This window comes from Pristis pectinata, chromosome 29, assembly GCF_009764475.1.
Source record: "Pristis pectinata isolate sPriPec2 chromosome 29, sPriPec2.1.pri, whole genome shotgun sequence".
In the NCBI taxonomy this organism is placed as follows: Eukaryota; Metazoa; Chordata; class Chondrichthyes; order Rhinopristiformes; family Pristidae; genus Pristis; species Pristis pectinata.
The window spans coordinates 18,162,754-18,188,292 of record NC_067433.1 but is presented as its reverse complement, the minus strand read 5'-3'; the positions used below and the strand labels follow the sequence as shown (position 1 = coordinate 18,188,292).

General features: G+C 47.7%; 1 protein-coding gene across 7 annotated transcripts in view; it reads left to right on the top strand.

Annotated features, from left to right (window-relative positions):
- tacc1 (transforming, acidic coiled-coil containing protein 1) overlaps positions 1 to 25,539 on the top strand; it is a 164,185-nt gene that overhangs the window by 89,571 nt on the left and 49,075 nt on the right. For 4 of the 7 annotated variants that reach the window (XM_052040791.1, XM_052040796.1, XM_052040795.1 and 1 more), the window contains 3 exons: positions 3,987 to 5,073; positions 11,764 to 11,799; positions 21,456 to 21,516. In XM_052040791.1, the coding sequence (XP_051896751.1) occupies positions 3,987 to 5,073; positions 11,764 to 11,799; positions 21,456 to 21,516 (1,184 nt within the window). The remainder of the gene's footprint in view (positions 1 to 3,986; positions 5,074 to 11,763; positions 11,800 to 21,455; positions 21,517 to 25,539) is intronic. The other 3 variants (XM_052040792.1, XM_052040797.1, XM_052040794.1) reach the window with 1 other exon arrangement.

Below are 25,539 nucleotides of genomic sequence, written 5' to 3'. Positions count from 1 at the left end.
CGGTTTCCTCCCACATTCCAAAGACATACGGGTTAGGAAGTTGTGGGCATGCTATGTTGGTGCCAGAAGAGTGGTGACACTTGTGGGCTGCCCCCAGCACATTCTCAGTAATACAGAAAGACGCATTTCACTGTGTGTTTCGACATACATGTGACTAATAAATAAATAAATAGACCTGTTGCTGTAAAGCAGCAAAGAAAAACATGGTGGACTCCATTTTATTCAGCAACAATTCGTATGGTTAATCACGAAGTACAAAGGCTAAGCCTTCTAAGGTTGTAGCTACATGGTGAACTTTAATTCAGTTGAACAAATGATCCAAAGTTTAAAAAGCTTGTATGAGATCTGAGGGAATGCTGATTGCTTGATGAGAAATTAAGCAAAGGTCACTAGCTAGACATGTGGAGTTGATGTTGTAGTGCAATCAACCATTGTCCAATTAAATGGGGGAGCAGGTTTGAGAGGCTGAATGGCCTCCTCCTGCTCCTAATTCATATTTTGGGATATGCTGCTCTCTCAGGTGGTTGTAGAAGATTCCACGTTGAAGCAGAGTAGTGAGAGAGATCTCCAGTTCGCTGAACAATATTTGTCCCTCGTTCAATCTCATGCAACAAAGCAAATTATTTGGTCTTTGCCACATTTTTATGTGTGGAACCTTATGGTGCACAAGTTGTCAGTCCTGTTTGTGATGTGACTGTATTTCAACAGTACTCTGGCACAGAGCATTTTTGGGTAATCCTCAAGGCAACCTGGGAAGTGTTGTAGAATCTTGGGTCCTCCCTCACGTGTTGGTATTGGTATTGGTTTATTATTGTCACTTGTACCGAGGTACAGTGAAAAACTTGCCTTGCATACCGATCGTACAGGTCAATTCATTAAGTTAGTATGGAGTTAGTCCTCAATACATTGAGTTAGTACAAAGTGCATTGAGGTAGTACAGGTAAAAACAATAACAGTACAGAGTAAAGTGTCACAGATACAGAGGAAGTGCTGTGCAGGTAGACAATAAGGTGCAAGGTCACAACAAGGTAGAGTGTGAGGTCAAGAGTACATCTCAGTAAGAGCCATCTTGCTGGCTCTGTCTAATGCCTAGCTGTCCACAGGTGACCTGGACTAAGACTTTGTACAGTTGTTTCAAATTACAGTGAGGTTACACTTCAGTCACCTCTGCAAAAAAAATAATTGGAATACACGGAAGCCATCCAGCTTCCTTGTTGTAAATTTGGATCCATTAGGTTAATTTATTAACTTTCAAGCCGTCTCACGATCCTGTGTTGAATCAGTGCTGAGACTGAGAGGTCACCTCCTCACCCCAGCCCAACAAGACCCATCTGTGTACTCCGGTCAGGTCAGGTGTATATTCTGATAAAGTACTCTGGGTGGGGCCGAGTGTACATGCTGAGACACATTAGGCCCCATAGTGATGTTATTGTTATCCCATTGGGGTGGGGTCAGGTGCAGGTTCTGACGACATTTGGGGTTGGGTTTGGCTTTCAGACCACGTTGGCCTTGCTCTGTACCTTGCACAGGTCTGACTGATTTCTACACGTTTTCTGCTGCTGATCGATATTTGTTTCATTCTCAAAGAGAGGAGTACGATGTTCCAAGTATCATGATGGTTGTGCTGGGTACAGGAAAAGCATTGAATCCTGGGGTTGGATTTGGATTAGTATTACACTGAAGCAGACTCTGCCAAGGGTTGCGTTGCCATTTTAAATAGACCTTCGCCCAACTAGCCTGATGACTGATCACACTCACAGACCGGTTCCACAGGCGGGGATCCTTTGACCATTTGCGGCAAAGGCAGCATAGCTGTGTAATGCGTAACGCTATTGCAGCGCCAGCAACCCGGGTTCAATTCCTGCTGCTGTCTGTAAGGAGTTTGTACGTTCTCCCCGTGTCTGCGTGTGTTTCCTCCGGGTGCTCCGGTTTCCTCCCACATTCCAAAGACGTACGGGTTAGGAGCTGTGGGCATGCTATGTTGGCGCCGGAAGAGTGGCAACACTTGCGGGCTGCCCCCAGCACATTCTCAGTAACGCAAAAAGATGCATTTCACTGTGTCTTTCGATCTACACAGTCACTAATAAAGAAATATCTTAATTGATCCAGGGGCACTGTGGACCCTCTGAGATTACTGCTGTAACAAGCTCATTGTTCCCTCCACCTTCGTACGATCTGTAAGCCTGTTGTTTGCACTTTTGATGATACTGCTCTTATTCCCCAACTCACTCACCTTTAAGCAAATAACTTCTGCCACAGTGTTCGGCTATGTTTGTGGCAGGTGCTGATGAGAGTATGGGGAGTAAACTTTTACCCACTGCGGTGCCTGCGGACCAGAGGTAGCATGGGTTTCACTCGGGCAGATGTTGGGAAGCTTCGTTGCAGGGACAGATGACAAGACTTTGCACCCTTGGTGACGAGCTTTCTGCTGTCCTTGCTGCTGTTTTGATGACATCACTTGGCTCTATAAGGGAATGAAACCCTTGTACTATTGAGAGTTCTGGCTGCTTTGCAAACACATTACTGCCTGGAAGTGAAAAACGAACTGCTGGGGAACTCAGCAGGTCAAGCAGCATCTGTTGGAGGAAAAGGATAGTTGATGCTTCGGGTCGAGACCTTGCGCCAGTCCTGATGTTGCCTGACCCACTGAGTTCCTCTTGCGGTTTGTAGTTTTGTTCCAGGTTCCAGCATCTGCTCTCTGACTTGTAGCTGCCTAGAAGTGCCTCCAGAGACTTCATTCTGCACACAAAGGAGGCAATACACCAGCCACAGTTTCCGTGATAAGCATTTCTTTCAGTGTTCAGGTTGCAGTTTCTGCATCATGTATTGCCTGCAACATACATGTCAAAAAGATCCTGCAGGGTTATGGTTCCTGCAAACCACAGTTCCTGAGTCTCAAAGCTGCATGGTTCCTGGGAAAGGCAGGCCGTGCAATTCCGTGGGAGAAGCAGAAGGTTCTGTTGTCCCAGTGGTTTTACACTCCCCTTCCTTTGACTCCAAGTGTTGGTGCTGCACAATCCTGTCCTGGGCCAGGGGCACTGCGTCACTGGTCTCCGCCCCTGCTGACCGGTGGGCGATAGTGCTCTCCCAGCGGCAAGGAAAGTGTCCGCAGCTTTGCCTCTGCAGTTGCTGCACCAGTGTAGGGAGGTGCGTCGCCTCACCCTCTCAGGCCGCTGGTGGTCTGGTGGAGATAATAAATTTGCACAAGTAGTGAGGTGCCCAACTAACTAACACACCAACACTGGGGGTACAACTGTGCCTTCGTTTGGTGCTGAAACTGGCGTCAGTGTGGTCTGAAAATGTGTTGGTATTCCTTCCAGGGTGAACGCACACAATCTTTTTCCCAGGGATAGGGAATCAAAAACAAGAGGGCATCGGTTTAAGGTTAGAGGGGAAAGATTTAAGAGGGTCCTGAGGGGCAACTTCTTCACGCAGAGGGTGGTGTGCATATGGAACGAGCTGCCAGAGGAAGTGGTTGAAGCAGGTACATTAACAACATTTAAAAGACATTTGGGTAAGTACATGGGTAGGAGGGATTTAAAGGAATATGGGCCAAACACGGGCAAATGGGGCTAGCTTGGTGGGCACCCGTGGGCAACCAGTAGAACCGCTGCCTTGCAGTGCCAGAGACCTGGGTTCAATCCTGACCTCGGGTGCTATCTATGTGGAGTTTGCATGATCTCCTTGCGTTGAGATTCCTTGGGCATCTTGATCGGCATGGATAAGTTGGGCCGAAGGGCCTGTTTCCATGCTGAATGACTCTATTTTGTCCAAGAGACCCAGCTGAAATGTTTGGGTAAACTTTGAAGTTCAGCTGACAGAGACCTGGACGTGTTCGGTGTTTGTTGTTGCTTTAACATCTGGATTTGTTAAATAGACCCGGGCGAGCGGTGCTGGCTGTTTCTGCAGGGATTTCTCTTGCAGGACTGCAGTTTGCCGTGCCTTTGTTTGCTTTGCTGCTGACTGTGCCACATTGCCCGCTGCAGGGTTGCAAACTGAAGACACGTGCTTACCATCAGGAGCCAGTCCGCCTGCAGAGGGGCAGGCAGCAAGCGGCCCGCGGCCAGAGCCAGCTCACTGTGAAGTTTCCCGTGATACAGCCCTCCGCCCTGCCCTTGAGGGCACTGTGGGCACCGCCAACACCCCCCACGAGTCTCCGCTCCCGCTGAGGATCGAGGGGCTTGCGTCCGAAGCTCAGACGGTCAGAGACTCTCCGTCGGTTCCGGTGGGACCCCAGTGCGTGCTGACGAGCGCCCATTCGGGCACCAGCGTACAGGAAGGAGGCATGACTGTGCCATCAGTGAAGGAGCAAGCAGCAGAAGGCTCAGATGTCCCAGCCAGCAAGAGCAAGCGTAAAAAGGCACCCCCTCCGTCACTGGACCTTGGAGCGGTGGGAGACAGCGAAGATGTGCCGATGCCAAAGTCGTCCTACAACTTTGACCCCAACAACTTCGACGACACCAGGAACCCCTTCACCTCGGGGGGATGCAGGCTGCAGGACTCCCCCTCGGCCCACGGTCAGAACGCGCCGGCCGCAGCGGCGGAGGAGACGGGACCCCGTGCGGAGACCAAGGGGGCGGCGCTGAAGCTGGAGTTCGACTTATCCGAGGACAAGGAGAACACCGAGACCCGGGTACCCGTGGCCAAGAAACCCGGCAAGAAGGCCAGCGGCCGGAGCGGCAAGAAGCAGAGGCCGGCAGTCGCCAAGCCGGCCCCTCCGGTGGAGAAGGACGAAGCCACCCCCGCCGCCAGTTTTGATGACACTCCTCTTCCCAAAGCATCTTACAACTTGGATTCGACCCAGTGGGACGACCCCAACTTCAACCCCTTTGGCGGCAGCTCCGGCTTGCAGAACTCCCCCACCGGCCCAAAGGAGTCCTACAGGTTTGACCCCGAGCGTTTTGAAGACATAGTCGACCCTTTCAAGCCCTCGAAAACTTTGGCCAACGTGGACGAGCCCCTCGCTCCTCTGGAGCCGGCGACCGAGGCGACTGAGCTCGGGGACCTCGAGGTGGCCGATGAGGAGGATGCAGTGAAGGCGTCGCCCAGGAAGTCGAAGCCTCGAGTGATAACGTGAGTGTTACCCCGGTTCTCTCCTTGCCTCTTTCTCTGCACTGTTTTGTACACCGGCCTTTGTTGCTGTGCACGGAAGTTACCCGTGTAAATTTCCGGATTTGCTTTACCGAGTTGGTCACACCTTGCCCAGCCCATGCCTTTCGTTCACTTGCACCGCACCCCTCCAACCCCTGTGGCTGAACTCATCTCTTGGCTCCATTGATTTGCTGCAGCCCGTGAGCGCTGACCTCAGGTTCCACCACCCAAGGCCTTGCCCTGGACAACCCTGAGAGCTTGTTTAGTGACTCCACATTCCAACTCTCGGAAGGGGCCCATATGAACCCCTTAGTTCAGGAGGTTCCTGATCTGCCCCCCCCCCCGGGGTGTCAGACTTCCCTGAGTGGAGAAGTTTGGTTACTCTGTCCCTCCATCCTTCAGGGCCCTGGGGCAGAGGTCACGAGCACACTGACCTGTGAGCAGCACCTTACCGATAGTTTTATTCATTGTAGAGGTTAGCTGGACAGTTAATTAAGGATGAAAGGTTCCTTGTTTACCTGAGGGGATTTGCTCTCTTAACACTTTGTGTTGACACCTCTAGCCCACAGAGACCCTGGGATGATTTCGTCTCCGAGCAGGAGCAGGCAATGGGTTGCTGCTTCTTCCTGCTTCCCGCAAGTTAGATTCCATTGAAGAGCCAAACGCATCTCAGACAGGTCTGTGTGGGGGCCATCACCCTCAGACATCAATCTCTGCCCGACTGTGATTCAGCCAGAGGCTGCAGAGCTTGGTATGTTACAGCATGAGGCCGCTTCAGCCCACAGTCCTCTAGTGTGTGGGCCTCATTGCTTCCTCTAAGCCATATTTGAGAGCTCCACTGGCCAGGGTTTCTCCTGATTTTCTGCCCAAGTCTTACCTCTCCCTCAGTGATGACAGTGGTGTAAATAAGAGGCCCATTCTAGCTGTTAGTTTTACTGTGGATGCAAATAGCAAGCCATCACTGCACCTGGCTATGGGCAGGGATAGGGGTGAGGTACTTCAGATTGGGCAATGAGGGAGGAACTGTTTGCAGTATTGCACCGACCGTTCTTTACACTAGGGTTTAGAATAGGGTATTGCAGTGCTCAATAAATTCGTCATCCTTATTGCCGCTCCTCCCTCCCCACCAACCCTTTGTCAATGGCTCACCCTCCAGGAGCTTTCATCGGACTGTGTGACAGTGTCCAATCTCCTGCCTCTCCTGAACACTTCCTCTGAATCTGACCGGCACTGATCTCCCAGCAATGGCCACTCACGCCATCCCTTGCCTTCACCTTCGGGTGTAGTGCCCCCTTTAGAGTGAGTGTTGCTGTTCAAGTGCTCTCCCTGCATCTGATGACAGAAGTTATCCCCGTTGTACGTCAGTGTGCCACGTATCGCTGCCCATTCTCTGCGCCTGTGGAGAGGAGAGAGGGGGGAGTCGGAATGTGGGCCATTGATGTCTTGTGCTCCCCTCTTTCCCAAGCCAACAGTCACTGAGGTCTGGCTGATGGTTTGTGCCTCGATGTCAAAGGGGGAGACCTCTGACCCCCAGGGCCTGGCTGAGGATCAGTACAGCTCGCAGTGCTGACTGACAGGTAACACCTACCTCATCCATCTGCTGCCCTCTGGACCCCACACACCTGGGCACTCTGCAAGCTGACAGAAGCTTCAAAGAGAAGGCTTCAGACAGGATTGAAATAAGAAACAATCCCATTTCCCTGAGCCGTTCTTCAGTGCACCAGGGATAATGTGGCACTGTCACTCGGGTTAGTTCTCACTCACGCATTTGATCCCAGGTCCCTGTCACACAGTAAGCCTGGGGCATCTGCTCCTTGCTCATGGTCACACGGTTCCATCACTGTTCACCCTTTGACCCCATGACCTGCCCCTAAGAACCTTCCACTCATTAATACTCGTATAACTCAGCCGCCATAACCCACCATGGTGACTGGCGGCTGCATCTCACTGTCGTTACTTGAAAGTTCCCAGATGTGCCAGCATTTATTGCCCATCCCTAATTAACCTTGGTCCGAATGGGATTTCTGCAGGTCAGAAGCAGACACAGCTCCTTCCCTGGCGAACAGTAATAAACAGATGAGGCAAAACACAAGGTGCTGGAGGGACTCAGCGGGTCAGGCGGTGTCTGTGGAGGGAAATGGACAGTCGACATTTCGGGTTGAGACTCTTCATCTGGACTGAAAGTTAGAGGGGAGATATCCAGTTCAAAAGCTGAAGGGAAGTAGTGGGACAAGGGCTGGCAAGCAATAGGATGCTCCATCCCTCTGCCTCACCTCTTTATACTGACTATCCCCCACCTCGATCTTTCATTCATGATGAAGGCTCTCGACTGCCCATTTCCCTCCACAAATGCTGCCTGACCTGCTGAGTCCCTCCAGTGCTTTGAGTGTTGCTCCAGATTCCAGTCTCTTGTTGTTCCAATAAACAAATGATTATCTTTGACAGTCCAATAGTGGTCACTATAGCTGATGCTAGACAATCTAATTAACACAATTTAATTTCCTTACCTCCCTGCATGGGACTGGAAGGAGTTGGAGCTGTCTCCTTGTGGGTTGTGACCAGAGGTTGTGAACCCACACTAACAGCCGTACTCTGGCATCCCTCTGAGAGGAATAAGGTCCCTGAAGGCATGTAACCCGTGCACTCATCTCCGGAGATCAAAGGGATGATTTTCAGACAGTTCTACCTTTGTTAACTGTTGGATGATGCATCCTTTAAATAAACTGAGACAGGAAAAGTAGTGGCCAGCAGTTTCCACAACATTACACTATTCCTCCTATATTTATGCTGCCTTAAACACAGATGTGCACATTCAATTGCCAGCAAGGATGTCACATCGTTGGATACTCAGTGGGGGGAGGCAGGAACGTGGAGTTGACGTTCCCATCAGATCAGCCACGATCTTATTCAAGATTGAGGTCCTGATGAAGGGTCTCGGCCCGAAACGTCAACAGTTCCTTTCCGCCGCAGATGCTGCTTGACCCACTGAGTTCCTCCAGTAGATAGTTTGTTGCTCCGGGTTCCAGCATCTGCCGTCTCCTGTGTCTCCATGATCTCATTAAATGTCAGAGCAGGCTTGAAGGGCTGGGTGGATTCTCCTGCTCTTGGTTCATATGTTATGTTTGTAGAAACCATCTGGCTGACAGCACTGCCTTCTTCTGTAGGTTTGAGTGGTTAGATTACTGAAATAGCAACCCAGAGGGCTGAGTCTGTGGCCTGAGGGATCTGTAACCCCCAATTCGGCAATTAAAAGAAACTAAATTCACCTCATTAAGTTGTTCAACATCAGTTATGGTGACAACAACCGACTGACTTTGGCCTGAAACCCATCTGGTTACGGGTGTCAATCAGGGTAGGAGATGTGACCTCTGAGCCACAGAAATGTCACTTGGTTCAAGGGAAAATAGGGATGGGTGATAAATGCTGGCACATCTGGGAAACTGTAACATCGAAATGTGATGGTGACCATCAAGTCAGAGCTGCCAGTCTGCCGGACGTGTGGCAGGTGTTACCCTGAGGTTCGAGTGGCTGTTGGTTCCCTACGGCCCAAACACAGGAGGGAAGGTGGTCCTTCGCAGGCAGGTGTACTGGATCATACTGGATCCCTACTGGATCATTTCACAGCTGTGTCCAGAACACTGGAGCTTGTTCTCCAATTGTAAATTTTTGGGAGAGGGTAAAGTGACTTCCCATACCCTCCAGGGGAATGCCTGAGCCCCGTACACCCTTCAATCTGCCCTCGTGCCGAAACAAGAGACAGATGAGAGGTGTCAGCAGGGTTTCTATGCCAATCATCTGGGAGGAAGCAGGTGTGTGAAAGATTTTTTTTAAAAATCAAAAGACATTAGGACCAGCTTCTGCCCTCATCTAATTGTTCCTCCAGTTTACATCTCCCTTGTAAGAGCATGAGAAACAGAAGCAGGAGGAGGCCAATCGACCCCTCTTGCCTGCTCTGTCATCACTGAGCTCATGGCTGATCTTCAGCCTCAGTGACACCTTCCTGCACTAATTCCATATCCCTTGATATGGAATTCATAGAGTGATACAGCACAGAAACAGGCCCTTTTTCCTTCTAAGCTAGACCCATTTGCCCACGTTTGGTCCATATCCCTCTAAACCTCCTATCCATATCCCTTAATACCTTAATATCCATCGATCTTTACCTTGGACACTGAGCCTCCACAGCCACCTGAACATTCACTATCCTCCAGGTGAAGACTTCTCTTCTCATCTCTGTTATTGAATGCCTGACCTCTAATTTTGAGACTGTAACTGGTTATTGACACCCCAGCAAGTAGAACCATATATTATGTAGAAGCATCGACTATGGCAAGCCCCAGAAGAATTTTGTGTGTTTCAATGATTTCAGCACTTATCCTTCGAAATCGTAGGGAGTACAGGCCCGGTCTGCTCATTCTGTCCTTGTAGGACGCTCCTCACCAACCCAGGAACCTTTGTTGCTCTTCCTCTGTCGCAGTGCATCCTTCCTTAGATAGGAAGACCAGGTCTGTGCACAATTCTCCAGATGCAATCTCACCAGGGCCACATGAAGTGTCTTTACTCTTGTACTCAAATCCCCTTGCAGTGAAAGCCAAAGTACCATTTGTCTTCCTAATTGTTTGCTGGCCTGGTATTTTGGGCAAACTTCATCAAATTCACCTGCTCCACCACTCCTGCCCAGGAGTTCCAGAGTTGGATACGGCCAGAGTCTCACTCACTCTCCACTCACCAGTCCAGTTGGCTGCACCTGAATGACTGAATGGTGGGGTCTGCCTGTCAGTGAAAGGCTAAGTACGACACGGGAGTGGACTGCCCTCACCAGGGAGTGGACAGTCAGAAGGTGGCTGGCTTGGCGATTGGTAACTTCACCGATCCAACCACCTTCAGATCCAAACACCTTCCAACCAGAAGCTAAGACATTTACCAGCAGTCACTCCTGCAACAGTTGGTCCTCCCATTCCCTGATCAGGTCACACAGCAAGGTAAAATCCTATGATGGGAGTATCAGAACTCAGACATTTGACAGCTAGAAAATAGCTGTGGTGTTTTACTATGAGAGGAGTTTTTCGTAATTTGGCTGCACTTGTGACAGAGGAAGAGGAACAAAGGTTCACCATATTGATTCCTGGGGTGCTGGGGAGTGTCCTACAAGGACAGACTGAAAAAGACTTGGCCTGTACCCTCTGAAGTGTAGGAGATCTCGTTGAAGTGCACGTATTTGTCATGGGGTGGAATTTTCATCCCTGAAATCAGGTGGGTTGATGAGTCAGAGGTTAATTTTGCAAAAGTATCAGTCCTGGAAACTCAACTCTACCCATTGCCTGTTTAACATGGGCCAGGTTAGGCATCAATCTAGGCATGGGAGGTAGGGTGGTCATTTAAGTACTTCTGTGAAGTTGCTTTTTAATTGCTATTATGTTTTCAAACATACTGTCCTGTACCAGGGGTACAAATGGATGGGGCGAGAGTTATCCACGCAGCAGCAAGCGACTCAGGAGAGGTGGGAATGTTGCCCACAGTCCCGTCAGGTTGACCAGTGATCCCTTCACTCCCTCCCTCACCGCCCCTCTCCACCCCACCAGTCCCTCTCCACCCCACCAGTCACTGACCACAAGGGAACACGCAGCCCCTCACCATATTCAGGCACCTTCTCTGTCTCTGCAACCACCATCCCTTCCCACCACCCCGGTGGCCTAACCTGCTCCCAGTCCAGCTCTGCTCCCACCACCCCATGCCTGCAGATTCCCACCCTCCCCCGCTATCCGTGATACTTCGGAGAGTCCTTCATGGAGAGTACCCTTGATACTTCATGGAGAGTCCATAACTCCACCTATGCCAGAGTTAAAGCCGGCAGAGGTGCAGATTTCTAACCTCCAACCCCCAAACAAACGTTAGGCCCTTGGCATCTGGACTTTTCCCCGGGAGGGGCTGGAGGTGAGAAGGACAAGCGAGGAAGGGGCATTGTTGGATAGCTGGCAGAGAGGACAGCCGCAGCAAACAGGTGCCAACATTATGGAGCGGATTCTCCTGTGTTTGGTCTGAGATACATTCTCTTGGAGTCTAAGGGAGAGTGCAGTCCTCCCAACCCCAGCTTCCCAGCAACACACGGAGGCACCGAGGAATTCAAAGGAAGTACTGACCTCAAAGGTCACCGTGCATTGCCCCCTTCAGTGTTGTGGGAGGACCTTGCCTGGTGTGCTGCCCACTATTCGTGGGAGCGACCAGTCATGGAGTTTAAGGAGTGGGTTTTCAGGGTTACGGATGTTTTGGGTTTTATCTTTGATCAGGACAGCACTGTGCATGTTCTAGGTTTGGATTTCTGCCTTTGACCTGCACTGACGGGCATGTTAATGATGGGAAAGATTTGAGTTAATTAATTAAAATGGCAGACTTAGAGAATAAAGGTTGGATGACCCACCAAAGCACCAGAGAGATGGGTAATGCCACACCATAGCACACGGTAACTCCCATCTCCTTTATACCAAATCAATGCAAAGACCATTTACCACAATCCTCTGCTGCAGCTTCCTGAGATTACTAATTGTTTTGCACTTACTGGTTTTTGTCTGTGACCTTTATTTTCTCCCTTTGTCTCCGTGGACCCTTTGATTCTCCGTCCGTATGTCTGTCTTCCTGTCTCTCTCTTGTGTTCTCTGTTTATGTGTGCACCAGGACAATTGAACAAATGAAGTTTCTCTGTTTTCTGATGTAAGTACTTGGGATCTGCTTAGCACGATAAGTGTCTGCTCCTTTCTCTGTGCTAGCTCATTGCATGCTCTGTACAGTTCCTTGGTTACCATATGGCAATGATGGTAAAACTGCAGTGCCCCTAAACGTTAGTAAATACAAATGCGGACAATGCGGTTGTGAAGTGAAGTTTCCGTGGTCTTCTGTCATAGATACGTTTTGGTATTTGCATGCTTAATTTAAGCAGGTCGCTTTGGAGGCAGTGCAGAGCAGGTTCACCAGGTTGATTCCAGAGATGAGGGGGTTAGCCTATGAGGAGAGATTGAGTCGCCTGGGACTATACTTGACGGAATTCAGAGGAATGAGAAGGGATGTTATAGAAACATATAAAATTATGAAAGGGATAGATAAGATAGAGGCAGGAACGTTGTTTCCACTGGTAGGTGAGACTAGAACCGGGGACGTAGCCTCAAGATTCAGGGAAATAGATTTAGGATGGAGATGAGGAGAAACTGCTTTTCCCAGAGAGTAGCAAATCTGTGGAATTCTCTGCCCAGGGAAACAGTAGAAGCTGCCTCATTAGGTAGATTTTTGCACAGTAGGGGAATTAAGGGTTATGGGGAAAAGGCAGATAGGTGGAGCGGAGTCCACGGCCAGATCAGCCATGATCTTCCTGAATGGCGGAGCAGGCTTGACGGGCCAGATGGCCGACTCCTGCTCCTATTTTTTGTTCTTATGAGCTGGGTGATTGAAGGCACCTGAGGTGAGGGAGAGTCTATCAGGACACTTCTCTTGTTAGGCTGCCTCCATAGGTCAGAACATAGGAGAAACTAGGCTGTGAACAGGAATGGCTCAGAAACTGGGTATCCTGCAGCCAGTGACTGATGTCTCATCTACACGACACAAGTCAGGAATATATTGGAGTATCCTTCACTTACTCTTCACTTACAAGATGAGGGGAGAACCAACAGCACTCAAAATGCTCAATACCATCCAGGACGAAGCAGCCCACTTGATCGGGACCCATCCATTACCCTGAACATTTATTCCCCATGGTACACAGTGTGTATCAGCTACATAATGCACGGTAGTTATGACACCTCCCAACCCAATGACCTCTACCATCAAGTGGGTCAAGGGCAGAAGGTGCAGGAGACCGCCACCACCTGCGGCTTCCCCTCCAAGTCTCACACCATCCTGACTTGAAAATATATGGCTAAATCTTTCATCATCGCTGGGTGTGAATCCTGAAGTCCCCCTCCAGCCACACTGTTGGAGTACCTTCACCACGGACTGCAGTGCTTCAAGATGGCAGTTCACCCCACTTTCTCAAGGGCTATGAGGGAAGGGCAATAAATATCTACATTGCCTCAGACACCCATCTCCTCAGAAATGAATATTAGAAAAGAACAAACTGATGTTGGTGCTGTGGAGAGCCACTAGGACTTCCTCTGATGGTTGGTCTTGTCTGTTACCTTGACAAGAAGCTGCTTTGGTCAGTGATGGGGTGGGGGGCCTTGCTAGTGTGGGTCTGGCTAACAGGATATCCAGGTTGCTAGAGGTCCATAACTTCACACATCTTTTAATAACCGTGTTAATTCATAACCACAAACTGTGTCAAAGTCTGAAACAAGGGCTGTTACCCATTATCTCCGTAGTATGCACAATGCAGAGATGTTAACAGCCCAGCTGGTGTTGCGGAACATTGGAAGCAGGTGGGGTTTAAAGGACATTGTGAGCTGCTAGGGTTGGGTTCATCACTGGGGAACCCTTGGGAGTCAGTAGCACTTGGGTGTTTGAGATCGTGGGATTTAGCAGAGCCTTGCCCTCAGTAACCTAGAGATATCAATGTGAAGGGTCATGGGGGCATAGAATGGCTGGTGCTGGCAGCATTGGTAGGAACTTGCGTCAGGCCAGTGTACAGAGGTGCAGTCATTCAACGAGGCAACCGCTTTTAAAGAATTTTTTTATATACAGCTCCGGGGCACTGCAGGTTTTGTTTCTACAGAAGTATAAACCGTATTCTGTGAAGTGCATTGCTAATTTTGAAGTCCTCTTCACACAAGGTATAAAATAAAACTCAAAGCACGAACTTGAGGAAATTTGCAGTTAAGACCTGCAGTGAATTGCAGAGATTTCCCACGGTGGAACTGATGAGAAGGGAGGTGTTTGATCCAGTGGTCCTCACCTCCTGCACTCAGTGCACTGGAGCCAGTGAATAATGTGATATAGAACCAGTGGCAGATCCTCTCTCACATGCTTACTGCAGGTGACAGATGAGTTTCTCTGCCAAAGTGATTACTCTGGGAGCAGCTTTGTTAAATATTTTATGCCTTCCAAACATTTTTTTCCCATCATTTTTATTTTAATAAGTACCAGGTTTTTAATACCACCCCAAAAGTGCTGCTGTGACCTTCGCCAGTAATCCTTGCCAAAGAGACAATCGCTCTGCTGACTGATTCAAACACCAGAAATACAAAAACAAATCCCCATTACAGACTTGTTTTGAAATACCTTTCCTGCCATGGTTAATCACGGGGAAATAAATAGCACAGCAATAAATTGTATTATCATTAGATTAAATTCATGGGATGAAATCTAATTCCACAGAAACAGAAAAAAAACTGGGTCAGTCAAATCAGGTCAGCGAGAAATAGGTTCCACATCATTTACTTATGACTATTTTCCTCTCTGTGCTAGGGGACAAGAAAGAGACTGATCTGCTCTCTTTTAGACAGGGTTTTGGCCCTTTCCCTGTTCATAGAGAAGTTTGAACTTCAGAAATTAAGGGCTAGGAGAGTAGGGGAGAATGGAGCTGGGTACCAGATCCACTGCGGTCTCATTGAACAGCAGCAGGTGTTCAAAGGACTGAATTGCCACCTTCTGTTCCTAGATTCCTGTTTTTCCTGTCGGGAGACCAGTTTCAGGAATGTAGTTGAGCAACGAAATCTCCACACAACTCTGTAACTTCCCAACAGCTCCCTGCTCCATTTTCACACCTTGAGGGACCAGGAGAGGAAGGGTGGAGGCTTGGGACCAAACAAGAGCATTCTTGTCTAATCTGAGGAACACTCACAGAAGGTCTCTCCAAAACATTGTGTAATATAACCAACGGATGGAGGGTTTCAGGATCAGTAGTGCCCTGCTTCTCGAAGTGAGTGCCAAGCACATTAGCAGGGTTAATGATTCACAGGGAAGACGCATGTAATGTGCCCTCTCCAAACAAAGGTGCCAAAAGTAACATCATTCAAAACCAATTGAACTCGAAACAGTTAAGAACCAAAGGAAAGATTCATTTGTCCTGGAGTATTGAAAGAGATTTGTGAAGGACTTTAGTTGTTATGAGGGATTCTTGGACAGGGGGTGGCATCAGAGGGTTGGAAACAGGCTCATGCAGTGCTTGTGAACAAGAATGGTGGACAAGAAGGATGACCAAGCATACACAGCGAACTATTGGTCAGTTAGCTTTCTAATCCAAATAAGAGAAAGGAACTGATTATGGGAAAGAAGCTCCAGGGTTATGCACACAGGAACCTAGCAGCAGCAGTTAGAAATAACTTGGAAGCAGGAGCTTTTCTCAATCAAACCTCCTTAGGTGTGGCACAGAGGTGGAGCTGCTGCCTCATAGCTCCAGGTCCTCAGATTCAATCCCGACCTCTGGTGCTGTCTGTGTGGAGGTTGCATGTTCTCCGGATGACTGTGTGGGTCTATTCCCCCTCCCTCCCCCCCAAGTTCTCTGGTTTCCCCCCACATTTGGTTAGTTGGTTAATTGGCTGCTGTAAATTACCCCCGGGGTAGGGGAGTGGTAGAATCTGGGGGACGGTAATAGGACATTTCTAAGGCAATGGGTTACCGGGGAATAAGTGAGGGAATGGGACCGATGGGACTGCTCTGAGACTCGATGGGCTGAATGGTCTCTTTCTATATCATAAGCAAAGATGGCAAAATATGAAAACCTTCTCTGACGAAGTGATTCACCTGTGGCCCTGACCCTCTGTAGACGTGGAATCCCTTTCTAGCTTTAACAATCCTCCGAGATCCTTTTTCTCTACTTCAGTTATGGCCTGTAACACATCCCCTGATGTGAACCGCCTTTCACTGAGAGCTGTGGCTTCAGTTGCTTGGATCTTGATGTCAGAATTCACTCCCCAAACCTCTCAGACTCTCTGCCTCTCCCTCCTCCAGGAAGGCGATCTGTAATGACCACGGTCAATTTCAGTGAGGCTCAAGAAGATGAGGTTCGATGTCCTAAAGGCTTTTGACGATGTTTGTGCAATGGTCCCATATTGAATTAAACTTAAAGCTACAAGAATTAGAGTAAAACCAGAGAAATGACAGGTACCTGGTTGAAAGCTAAATAATGCAGGTACTGAATGGATTGCTTTACGAGGAGCCAGCATGGAATTAGAGAACATAGAACAGTACAGCACAGGAAGAGGCCCTTCAGCCCACAATGTCTGTGCTGAACACAAAGCCAAATTAAACAAAATCTCTTCTGCCTGCACATAATCCAGATCCCTCCATTCCCTGCATATTCATGCATCTATCTAAAAGCCTCTTAAACACCACCACCAAATATGCGTCCACCACCTCCCCTACATGCGCCTATCACTCTCTAAGTAAAAAAAAACATCTCCCTTAAACTTTTCCTCTCTCACCTTAAATGCATGTCCTCTAGTATTTGACAATTTTATCTTGGGAAAAGCATTCTGACTGTCTATCTGTGCCTCTCAAAATTTTATATATTTCTATCAGGTCTCCCCTCAGCCTCCGATGCTCCAGAGAAAACAACCCAAGTTTGTCCAACCTCTCCTTATAGCTCATGCCCTCTAATCCAGGCAGCATCCTGGTGAACCTCTTCTGCATCCTCTCCAAAGCTTCCGCATCCTTCCTGTAATGGGGCAACCAGAATTGCACACAAGTGCAGCCTCACCAAAGTTTTATACAGCTGCAGCACGAGTTCCTGACTCTTGTACTCAATGCCCCGACCAATGAAGGAAAGAATGCCATATGCCTTTCTTACCACCCTATCTACTTGTGTAGCCGCTTTCAGGGAGCTATGGACTTGGACTCCAAGATTCCTCTGTACATCAATGCTGTTAAGGGTCCTGCCATTAACTGTACTCTTTCCCCTTAGATCTGACCTCCTAAAGAGCAATACCTCATACTTAACTGGATTAAACTCCATCTGCCAGATTGATAGGTGAATGACCTCCTCCTACGACATTACATTAGAGAAGTTATTTCCGAATTCTGTGCAGTTCCTCAGCTCATGGTGCTGGGATCACTGCTGTTCCTTATTAAATAAGTGACCTTAATTCATAAGGTTAATGGAAAATGTTCAGGTTGGCAGATGATTGCAAGCTCGCTGGGGCAGTGGGAAGTGGTTCAGGAGTGACGGAGTGGCATGGGCAAGCTTTGCAAACACAGAGCGGCCAGAAATAGAAAGTGAAAGTTAGAAGCCGACTGATGCCGAAGAACATTTAATAAAACCAACAGGAAGTCCAGCTGTGCTGCAGAAACAGTGGGATATACAATAGAGGAGATGGAGATTGGATAGTGCACTGCTCCAGGAAGAACCATCCCCGAATACTGCACCATGTCCTGTTGCCTCTTTCAAGTTGAGCTGCATGAGTGGAGCACGGTTTCAAGCTCATGTCATTAAGGACAGATGTCAGGAAGTTCTTCACGTTCCGAGGGTTCACTGGGCAGAATTATCTTCCGGGTGGAGCCATGGATGCAATAAACCTCGGAAACAATCATTTGTTACAATAGGGTGATGTTCAGATGGAGAATTGTAGATGGGTTGAACAGTCTGTTGATTATTTGTTATGTCCAGCCATGTGGTAATGACTAAAGTCTCTGCCATCTGGTTGTCCCGCTGATTTGAGTAAGACTTTCACAAGGTTTTTATAGGATCACAGGAAAGGGTCATAGAGTTGATGCAGAGCAGAAGGAAACCATTCAGCCCATTGATTCCATGCTAGCTCTTGGTAGAGCAATTCAGTCAGTTCTTATAGATTGAGTCAAGTTTATTGTTATATGCACAAGTACGGTGAGGTACAGGTACAATGAAAAACTTGCTTGCAGCAGCATCACACACGTAGGTAAAGACAACACACAGAATATAAAATATACATAAATGATACAAGACAGTGAAGAGAGAGAAAAAAAGACTGTGCAAAAACAAGACCATTCAAAAAAGGACGCAATCAGAGACAAGTCCAAGGTACTTGATAGTTGAATGTGACTGCTGGGTGCAGACACTGTGTGTCTCTCTCTGCAGCACTGAATTAGGGCACTGGTGTGCTACAGTACAGGGTAAGCACTGAGGATTTACTCCACCCAAGGAAAGGGTAGACTAATATTGTCCTGTCCTTCACCATTTACAATTATTTAGTGCCTAATCCATGTAAATTGGAATATAATCCATTCCACGATGCAGGTGCCAAATGAATGATGAGATAATACTAATACTGTTTACTAATTTCCCTGAATCCTCACCAGAATGTATGCCATCGTGCACACTGTGTTTTGTTTGGCCTGACCTGCAGTTTCTTCCTGTGAAACAGCGTTTGCTTAGAGAAAACATAGAAAGGCAATTAAAGCCTCCAGATTCAGGACAATTTGTCTCAACAGGCAATGCACTTTCACTTAATTATCTTTCACCATTGACCTTACAAGGTGGGGTTATTTTTAGATTTGCAAGTGAGACAATTGAATCTGACTGGAACTGCTTTTTTTTAATTAGCCATGTTGTGGTAGGAGATGAGTTACAGAAGAACTCTTGCCCCTTTAGAGGGGCTGAGGTTACTGGCAAATGGGGATAGGAAGAGACCAGGAGTTCACTGGAACCGTTGAGTCTGGAGAGGACATGTATGATGAGAAGATGCCTGTCACAATACAAGAGAACTGTGGGCTGGTTGGGTGATGAGATGGATTTTTTAATTTTTTGCTTCTGACTTGGCTTTGACCCACCAATCAGAGTTATTTAATACAACGCAGAAAACTTACTCAGCAGGTCAGGCAGCATCAATGGAGAGAGAACAGAGTTAATGTTCCAGGTTGATGACACTTCATCAGGCAGAGATGTTTAACCCTACGGTCAAAGGGGTAATTACTTATTTAAAACATCTGTCAAACCCTTTCAAGTAAAAACAAGTCTCATTGAATGATGGAAGCCCACAGCACAGCAAGAGGCCATTTTGTCACCTCCTTTGACCCAAACCCCAGCCTTTCCCCTTAATAGGGAGCTGAGGGGCAACTTCTTCACACAGAGGGCGGTGTGTGTAAGGAACAAGCTGCTGGAGGAAGTGGTTGACACAGGTACAATATCAACATTTAGACAGGTACATGGATAGGAAAGGTTTAGAGGGATATGGGCCAAACACAGGCAGATGGGACTAGCTTCGATGGGCATCTTTGTTGGTATGGATGAGTTGGGCCCAAGGGCCTGTTTCTGAGCTGTATAACCCAATGTCTCTAACCCAATGTTTGTTCTTTGGGGACCTTTTGATTAATTGGCATGGCTAATCAAAACAAAAGACTTCTAGTCAGATTTAATGATATTATTTAGAAATGTGAAAACAAGCTTGCATTGTAAGGGTGATGTTGAAAGAAAATGAAGTGAAATTCTGCTGAGGCAAATCATCCTCTGAGCTCTGCAATTGCCTTGAAGATGTTTTCTCTGCCAATTGCCTCCTGGACTTAACATTGAATTTTCTGACTTTAGATAAGTTCTTTCTTCCTGTCTATATCAGAACCTTTTCCACCTGTCAACCTGTTTCTCTGTGTACATTCTGTCTTGCTGAACATGGCCCAGTGTATCAGAGCCACAATTTCCACAACGATAGCACCTTATCCCATCTGCCCTGCATTCACTCCATCAGAGAAATTCTCTTGGTTTCACCCACATTTTGCTGCCACCCTGACTAATTTATTTATCTCTTTCTCAGCTCTGATGAAGGGTCCCTCATTGAAAACACTGACTGTTTCCCTCTCCACAGATGCTGCCTGACCTGTTGTGTCTTTCAGCATTTTCCATTTTCTGTTTTTTTTTGCCCCATCCAACTCACTTGTGTTGGGCAAGTCTCACAATTAACAACTCATTACACAGGCCTAGCAGTTTAATGTGCTGACCTCATTAAGCCATTTCAGCTCATCCTATCAAAGACATCCCCTTTGTTCTACACATCTCTCCCTCACCTTCCCTCCTACTAAGAACCCATGGAGTCATACAGAAACAGGTCCTTTGGCCCAACTGGTCCATGCTGAACAAGATTCCCATCTAAGCTAGTCCAATTTGGCCCATTTCCCTCTAAACCTTTCCTATCCATGTACCTGTCCAAGTAGCTTTTAAATGTTGTTAATGTACCTGCCTCAACTACTTCCTCTGGCAGCTCATTCCATATACTAACCACTCACTGGGTGAAAAGATTGCCCCTCAGGTTCCTATTAAATCTCTCCCCTCTCACCTTAAACCTATGCCCTCTAGTTCTTGATTCCCCAACCCTGGGAAAAAGACTGTGCGCATTCACCCGATGTACCTCATGATTTTATACACCTCTGTAAGATCACCCCTCATTCTCCTACGCTCAATAGTCCCAACCTGCTCAACCTCTCTCCATAACTCAGTCCCTCGAGTCCCGGCAACATCCTCGTAAATCTCCTCTGCACTCTTTCCAGCTTACTGGCTTCTTTCCTATAGCAGGCTGACCAAAACTGAACACAATATTCCAAATGCGACCAAACCCTCACTTACATCTCTTTACCAGTTCTGACGAAGAGCCACAGACCTAAAACATTGATTGTCTCTTTTTGCAGCATTTTCCGCTTTTGTCTCAGATTTCCAGCATCTTCAGTTTTTTTTGATTTTTCAATTTGCATTGCAAGCTCCCACAAACAGTAATGGAATAATCTGATTCTTTGTGAAGTCCTTAGAAGAATAAATGTTACTGACAACCCCCAAGACGCAATTTCCTCTCCCTTTCTTCAAAACAGTGTCCTGGGGCTCTTTATGCTGTCGTTTAGCATCTTGTCCAGTGGACCAAGTCAGCACTCCCTTGAGGTGAAATTCCTGGAGTGAAGCTGCTCCTGGGTGGTTAAATATTTCATGCCAGAATGTAGAATTAGATGGGGGACATTTGGGAATTTGAGGGAGATTGGCTCACGTTACAGTTGAGTAGCTCTACTTTTTTTCCCCCACAAATATACTTTATTCCTAAAACTTGCCGATATCTGATGCAGGAACTCCACGAGATGTTGAGTTTTAGAGAACAGAGGGTCTGTTCTCAGGGAGCCTGTTAATGAAAAGGCCCAACCAAATCTTGCCCAGAGCCCTCTCAGTCAGCACAGAGGGATAGTTTCTCTACTGGGGAAAAGTGCGATTGCATTCACAGAACCAACCTGTGCCTAATGTTAATTTGCAGTGATCGGGAGGCTGGAACTGTGCTGGCATGCAATGAAGTTATGGCTTTTTTCCTTAGTCTCTTACATTTCATGCCAACGGTTCATCCTGTTCCTTTTGCCTCTTCAAGCCCACTGCCTGCATGCTGCTTAAATCCCAGGTCGGACTGAATCTTGTGCTTGTAATATAGAATGATGAGATTTGACTGTTCTCCTGTATTTTTTTTCTCCCTCTCTCTCTCTCTCTCTCTCCCTTTTATCTCTCTCTGAAGGAATGCTTGCCGAGTGAAGAAGTATGAAAACCAGTCTCTGGTGCTGGATGTGTGCCCACAGGTAATCTTCCGTGTTGTTTAACTAACTCTGCTACAGCACAGTGGGTAAACAGAAATGCCCTTTGGTCAGATTTCACCGCTGCACTGCTCCCACTCATGGGAACCTGGCTCCCGTTGTGTGCCTGCGTAGTGGGTCCACTGCTTTCTGAATTTACATAGCAGCCTCACCTCGTGTGGGCTGCTGTGAAACTGACTACATGGCCCAAGCAGTGCAGCCGTCCGTAAGTGTGTGAGCTGGGCTGTACCTTGGCCACGCAGTCCACTGCAGTGCTGCAAGACTCTGTGGGATTGGAGACTGTCTCACATGCATGGGCAACATTTCTGTGGCTCTGGCTAATTCGGGAGGTGAGACAGCATCTGTAGAAGGAGAAACAGAGTTAATGTTTGAGATTATAGATCAGTTTATTGTCATATATACCAGGGTGCAATGAAATTCCTTGCTCACGTGAACCTCACAGAGTAAACAGTATACATGGTAATAATAGATACACCATAGCTTTTGTCCATAGCTCCCTAAAACTGGTCACACAAGTAGTTCGAGTGGCAAAGAAGGCGTACGGCATGCTTGCCTTCATTGGTTGGGGCATTGAGTGTAAGAGTCAGGAAGTCACGTTGCATCTGTATAAAACTTTGGTTAGGCTGCACTTGAGTACTGTGTGCAGTTCTGGTCATCCCCATTACAGGAAGGATGTGGAGGCTTTGGAAGGGGTACAGAAGAGGTTTACCCGGATGCTGCCTGGATTGGAGGGTATGAGCTATAAGGAGAGATTGGACACACTTGGGTCGTTTCCTCTGGAGTGGCAGAGGCTGAGGGGAGACCTGATAGAAGTTAATAAAATTGTGAGAGGCAAAGATAGGGTAGACAGGCAGTATCTTTTTCCCAGGGTAGAAATATCAAATACTAGAGGGCATAAATTTAAGGCGAGAAGGGGAAAATGTAAAGGAGATGTGTGGGGCAAGTTTTTTTTACGCAGAGAGTGGTAGGTGCCTGGTACAAGCTGCTAGAGGAAGTGAAGGAAGCAGACACGATTATGGAGTTTAAGAAGCTTTTAGCTAGACACATGAAAATGCAGGGATATGGATCATGTGCTGACAGAAGAGATCTCGTTTATCATGGGGAGAAGGGCCAGTTCCTAAGCTGTTCTGTTCTATATGCTAATAAATACAATGACTAGCGTAAACCAGCAGAATGGTGCAAAGATTGTAGTGCGCACTGAAGTGGTGCAACAAGACGTTGAGGACCCATCGTAAGAACTGGGAAAAAAGAGAGAAGTTAGTTTTAAGTTGCAGGGGGAGTGTGTGAGGAATGGACAGGGACATCTCTGGTATGGTGAGCTCAGGGTTGTTGTGGGGATAAACTGTTGGTGATGTAATCTGGTTGATGAATTGATGAGGGCAGCTAGGGGGAGAAAAACACAAAGGAATGTGAAGGCTGTGAAACGCAGAGCTGCAGGAGGTACTCAGCAGGACAGGCAACGCTAATGGAGAGAGCAAATCAGAGCTAGTGTTACAGATGGATGACTGACAGCAGAAACAACTAGTTCTGAAACAAGTAGAGACAGTGAATTACTAAATTGTAGAACTAATATTGAGTTCAGAAGTCTTCTTCAAACTTACGGCAGACCTCGCTGTAACAGTGCAGAAGGCCACAGACCAAGAGGTCAGAGTTGGGGTGGAAGATTAAATGGCAGGCCACCAGAAGCTAAGGACTGAACGCAGGTACACTGCAAAGTGGTTGCCCTATCTGCGTTTGGTTTCTGGCGTAGAGGAGACCTCACTGTGAACACCAGATGCAGTACACCAGATTGGAAGAAGTGCAAGTGAATGCTAATCATGTGGTTGACTGCAAGCTACATAAGCAAAAGGCAGAGAGGAAAAAGAGCTCTCTTGACACCACTGGTGTATACACAGGTATTTTCTCCTCCCATCTTTTGGTCCTTTATGACATGTTTGGCCATATCTGACAGTCTGAAAATTGTATCACAACAGCACCAATGTAATGAAAGATTCTGAGGAATGTTAGTAATCGAGACAAGCGATAGAGAGAGGTCTCAAAAGCAGACAATCAAAGGTCTTTTCGAAGAGACAGGTTTTAAGGAAAGTCTTAAAGGAACCAGTGGTTCTCAAGGAGCAGATTTTCAAGCTTGGGGCATTATCTGAAGACAGCAGCCAATAGCAGAGTGGTTAACTTCAGGAGTTTCCAAGTGATCAGGAAAGCGGAGGGTTGTAGGGACAGAAGAGGTTACTGAATTTGTCACCTGCACACTTGACATTTTCCAGCACCCTTAACAACCTCGGAGAATCCCAAACCGATGTGTTTACTGGTGCTACAGACCACAGGGAGGTGCAGTGTGAGATTCACCCCACAAAGAGCGGTGATGTAAATGAGTGGATGATCTGTTTTTAGTGACGTTGGCTGGGGCAGAGATGTTGGGCAGGAGACACAGGAACCCCTTGCTCAGTGCTTTGGGAGTCTTCACACCCACCTGAAAGGGCAAACAGAGCTTCTGGTTAACGTCCCAGCCAGACTACTGCACCTCTGACAGTGCAGCACTCCCTCCAATCCACTGCTTGGTTCAAGGTGATTCTTCTCTGTACCTGAAATCAATCACAGTTGACAATTTGAGCTCGATACTTGCTGTTGGGTGAGCATGAGTCTCAGCCTGAACACGTGATGCCATCGAGTGACTGCTCTGCTGCTAAAGGTATCGTCAGTTGGGATGTTGGTCACACGCTCCTTCTCCATCGTATACTGTACACAAGAGCAGGAGTAGGCCACTCGGCCCCTCGAGCCTGTCCTGAAATTCACTGTGACCATGGCTGATCTATGTTGGCCTCAACTCCTCTTCTGTGCCAGTTCCCCATCACCCTCAACTCCCTGATCTTTCAAATATTTATCTATCTCCCACCTTAAATATATCCAATGATCCAGCCTCCCCCACCCTGGAGTGCAGAGAATTCCAGACACTCACCCCCCCTCTGAGAGAAGAAATTTCTGTGCACCTCAGTTTTAAATGACCGGCCCCTTATTTTTATGTTCCCTTGATTCTCCCACCAGTGAAACAATCCCTCCAACTACCCTGTCTAACCCCTTCAGGATATTGTATGTTTGAAGAAGGTCATCCCTTATTCTTCTGACTCCAAGGAATACAGCCCAAACTGTCCGGCCTCTCTTGATAGGACAACCCCATCATTCCGACAATGAATCCTGATGAAGGGTCTCGACCCGAAACATCGACTGTTTATTTCCCTCCATAGATGCTGCCTGACCTGCTGAGTTCCTCCAGCATTGTGTGTGTTGCTCCAGATTCCAGCATCTGCAGAATCTCGTGTCCCAGGAATTAGCCTGGGGAATCTCCTTCAGACTGCTGTCTGTTCATTGTAACGGAAGGTTGTAGAAGCTTGATGCTCTGTCTTCTCTCTCTCGCCTGTAATTTAATTCAATTCATTCAGGTTAATCCCCATTACCTCCTCACTAAAGTGCACTGCCCAGATCTGCTCATCGTTGTCCTGCTCTGGCCTAATCAGGGTTTTCTGTACCATAACTCTGACACCCCCTCCACCGCCCTGCTGTGCCCTCCAGCCACAGGACGTGAAGGCCAACGTTCCCAGTGCAAGTGGTTGTTTCCAGCCACTGCCCTTCTCCATCTATGGCCCCTCTTTAACTGAGCTTTCAGATGAATTTCAGCTTTGTTTTCTTTGCACCTGGACTGATGGGTGGGTGGAGATTTCCCATCGATGTTGGACCCAAAAGTAGTCACCAGATTGTGAATGGGGTATTGCAGCCCTCTGCTGGTTCTCTGGGGACGTTCTCTACACCGGGAGGGCAGGTAGTGTCTCACCACCACCTCTCAAGAGCAAGTTGGGAAGGGTAATAAACACCAGTGATCCCAACGTTCCAAAAAATAAGACAAGATAGATCTCTTTATTAGTCACATGTACATCGAAACACACAGTGAAATGCATCTTTTGTGTAGAGTGTTCTGGGGGCAGCCCGCAAGTGTCGCCACGCTTCCGGCACCAA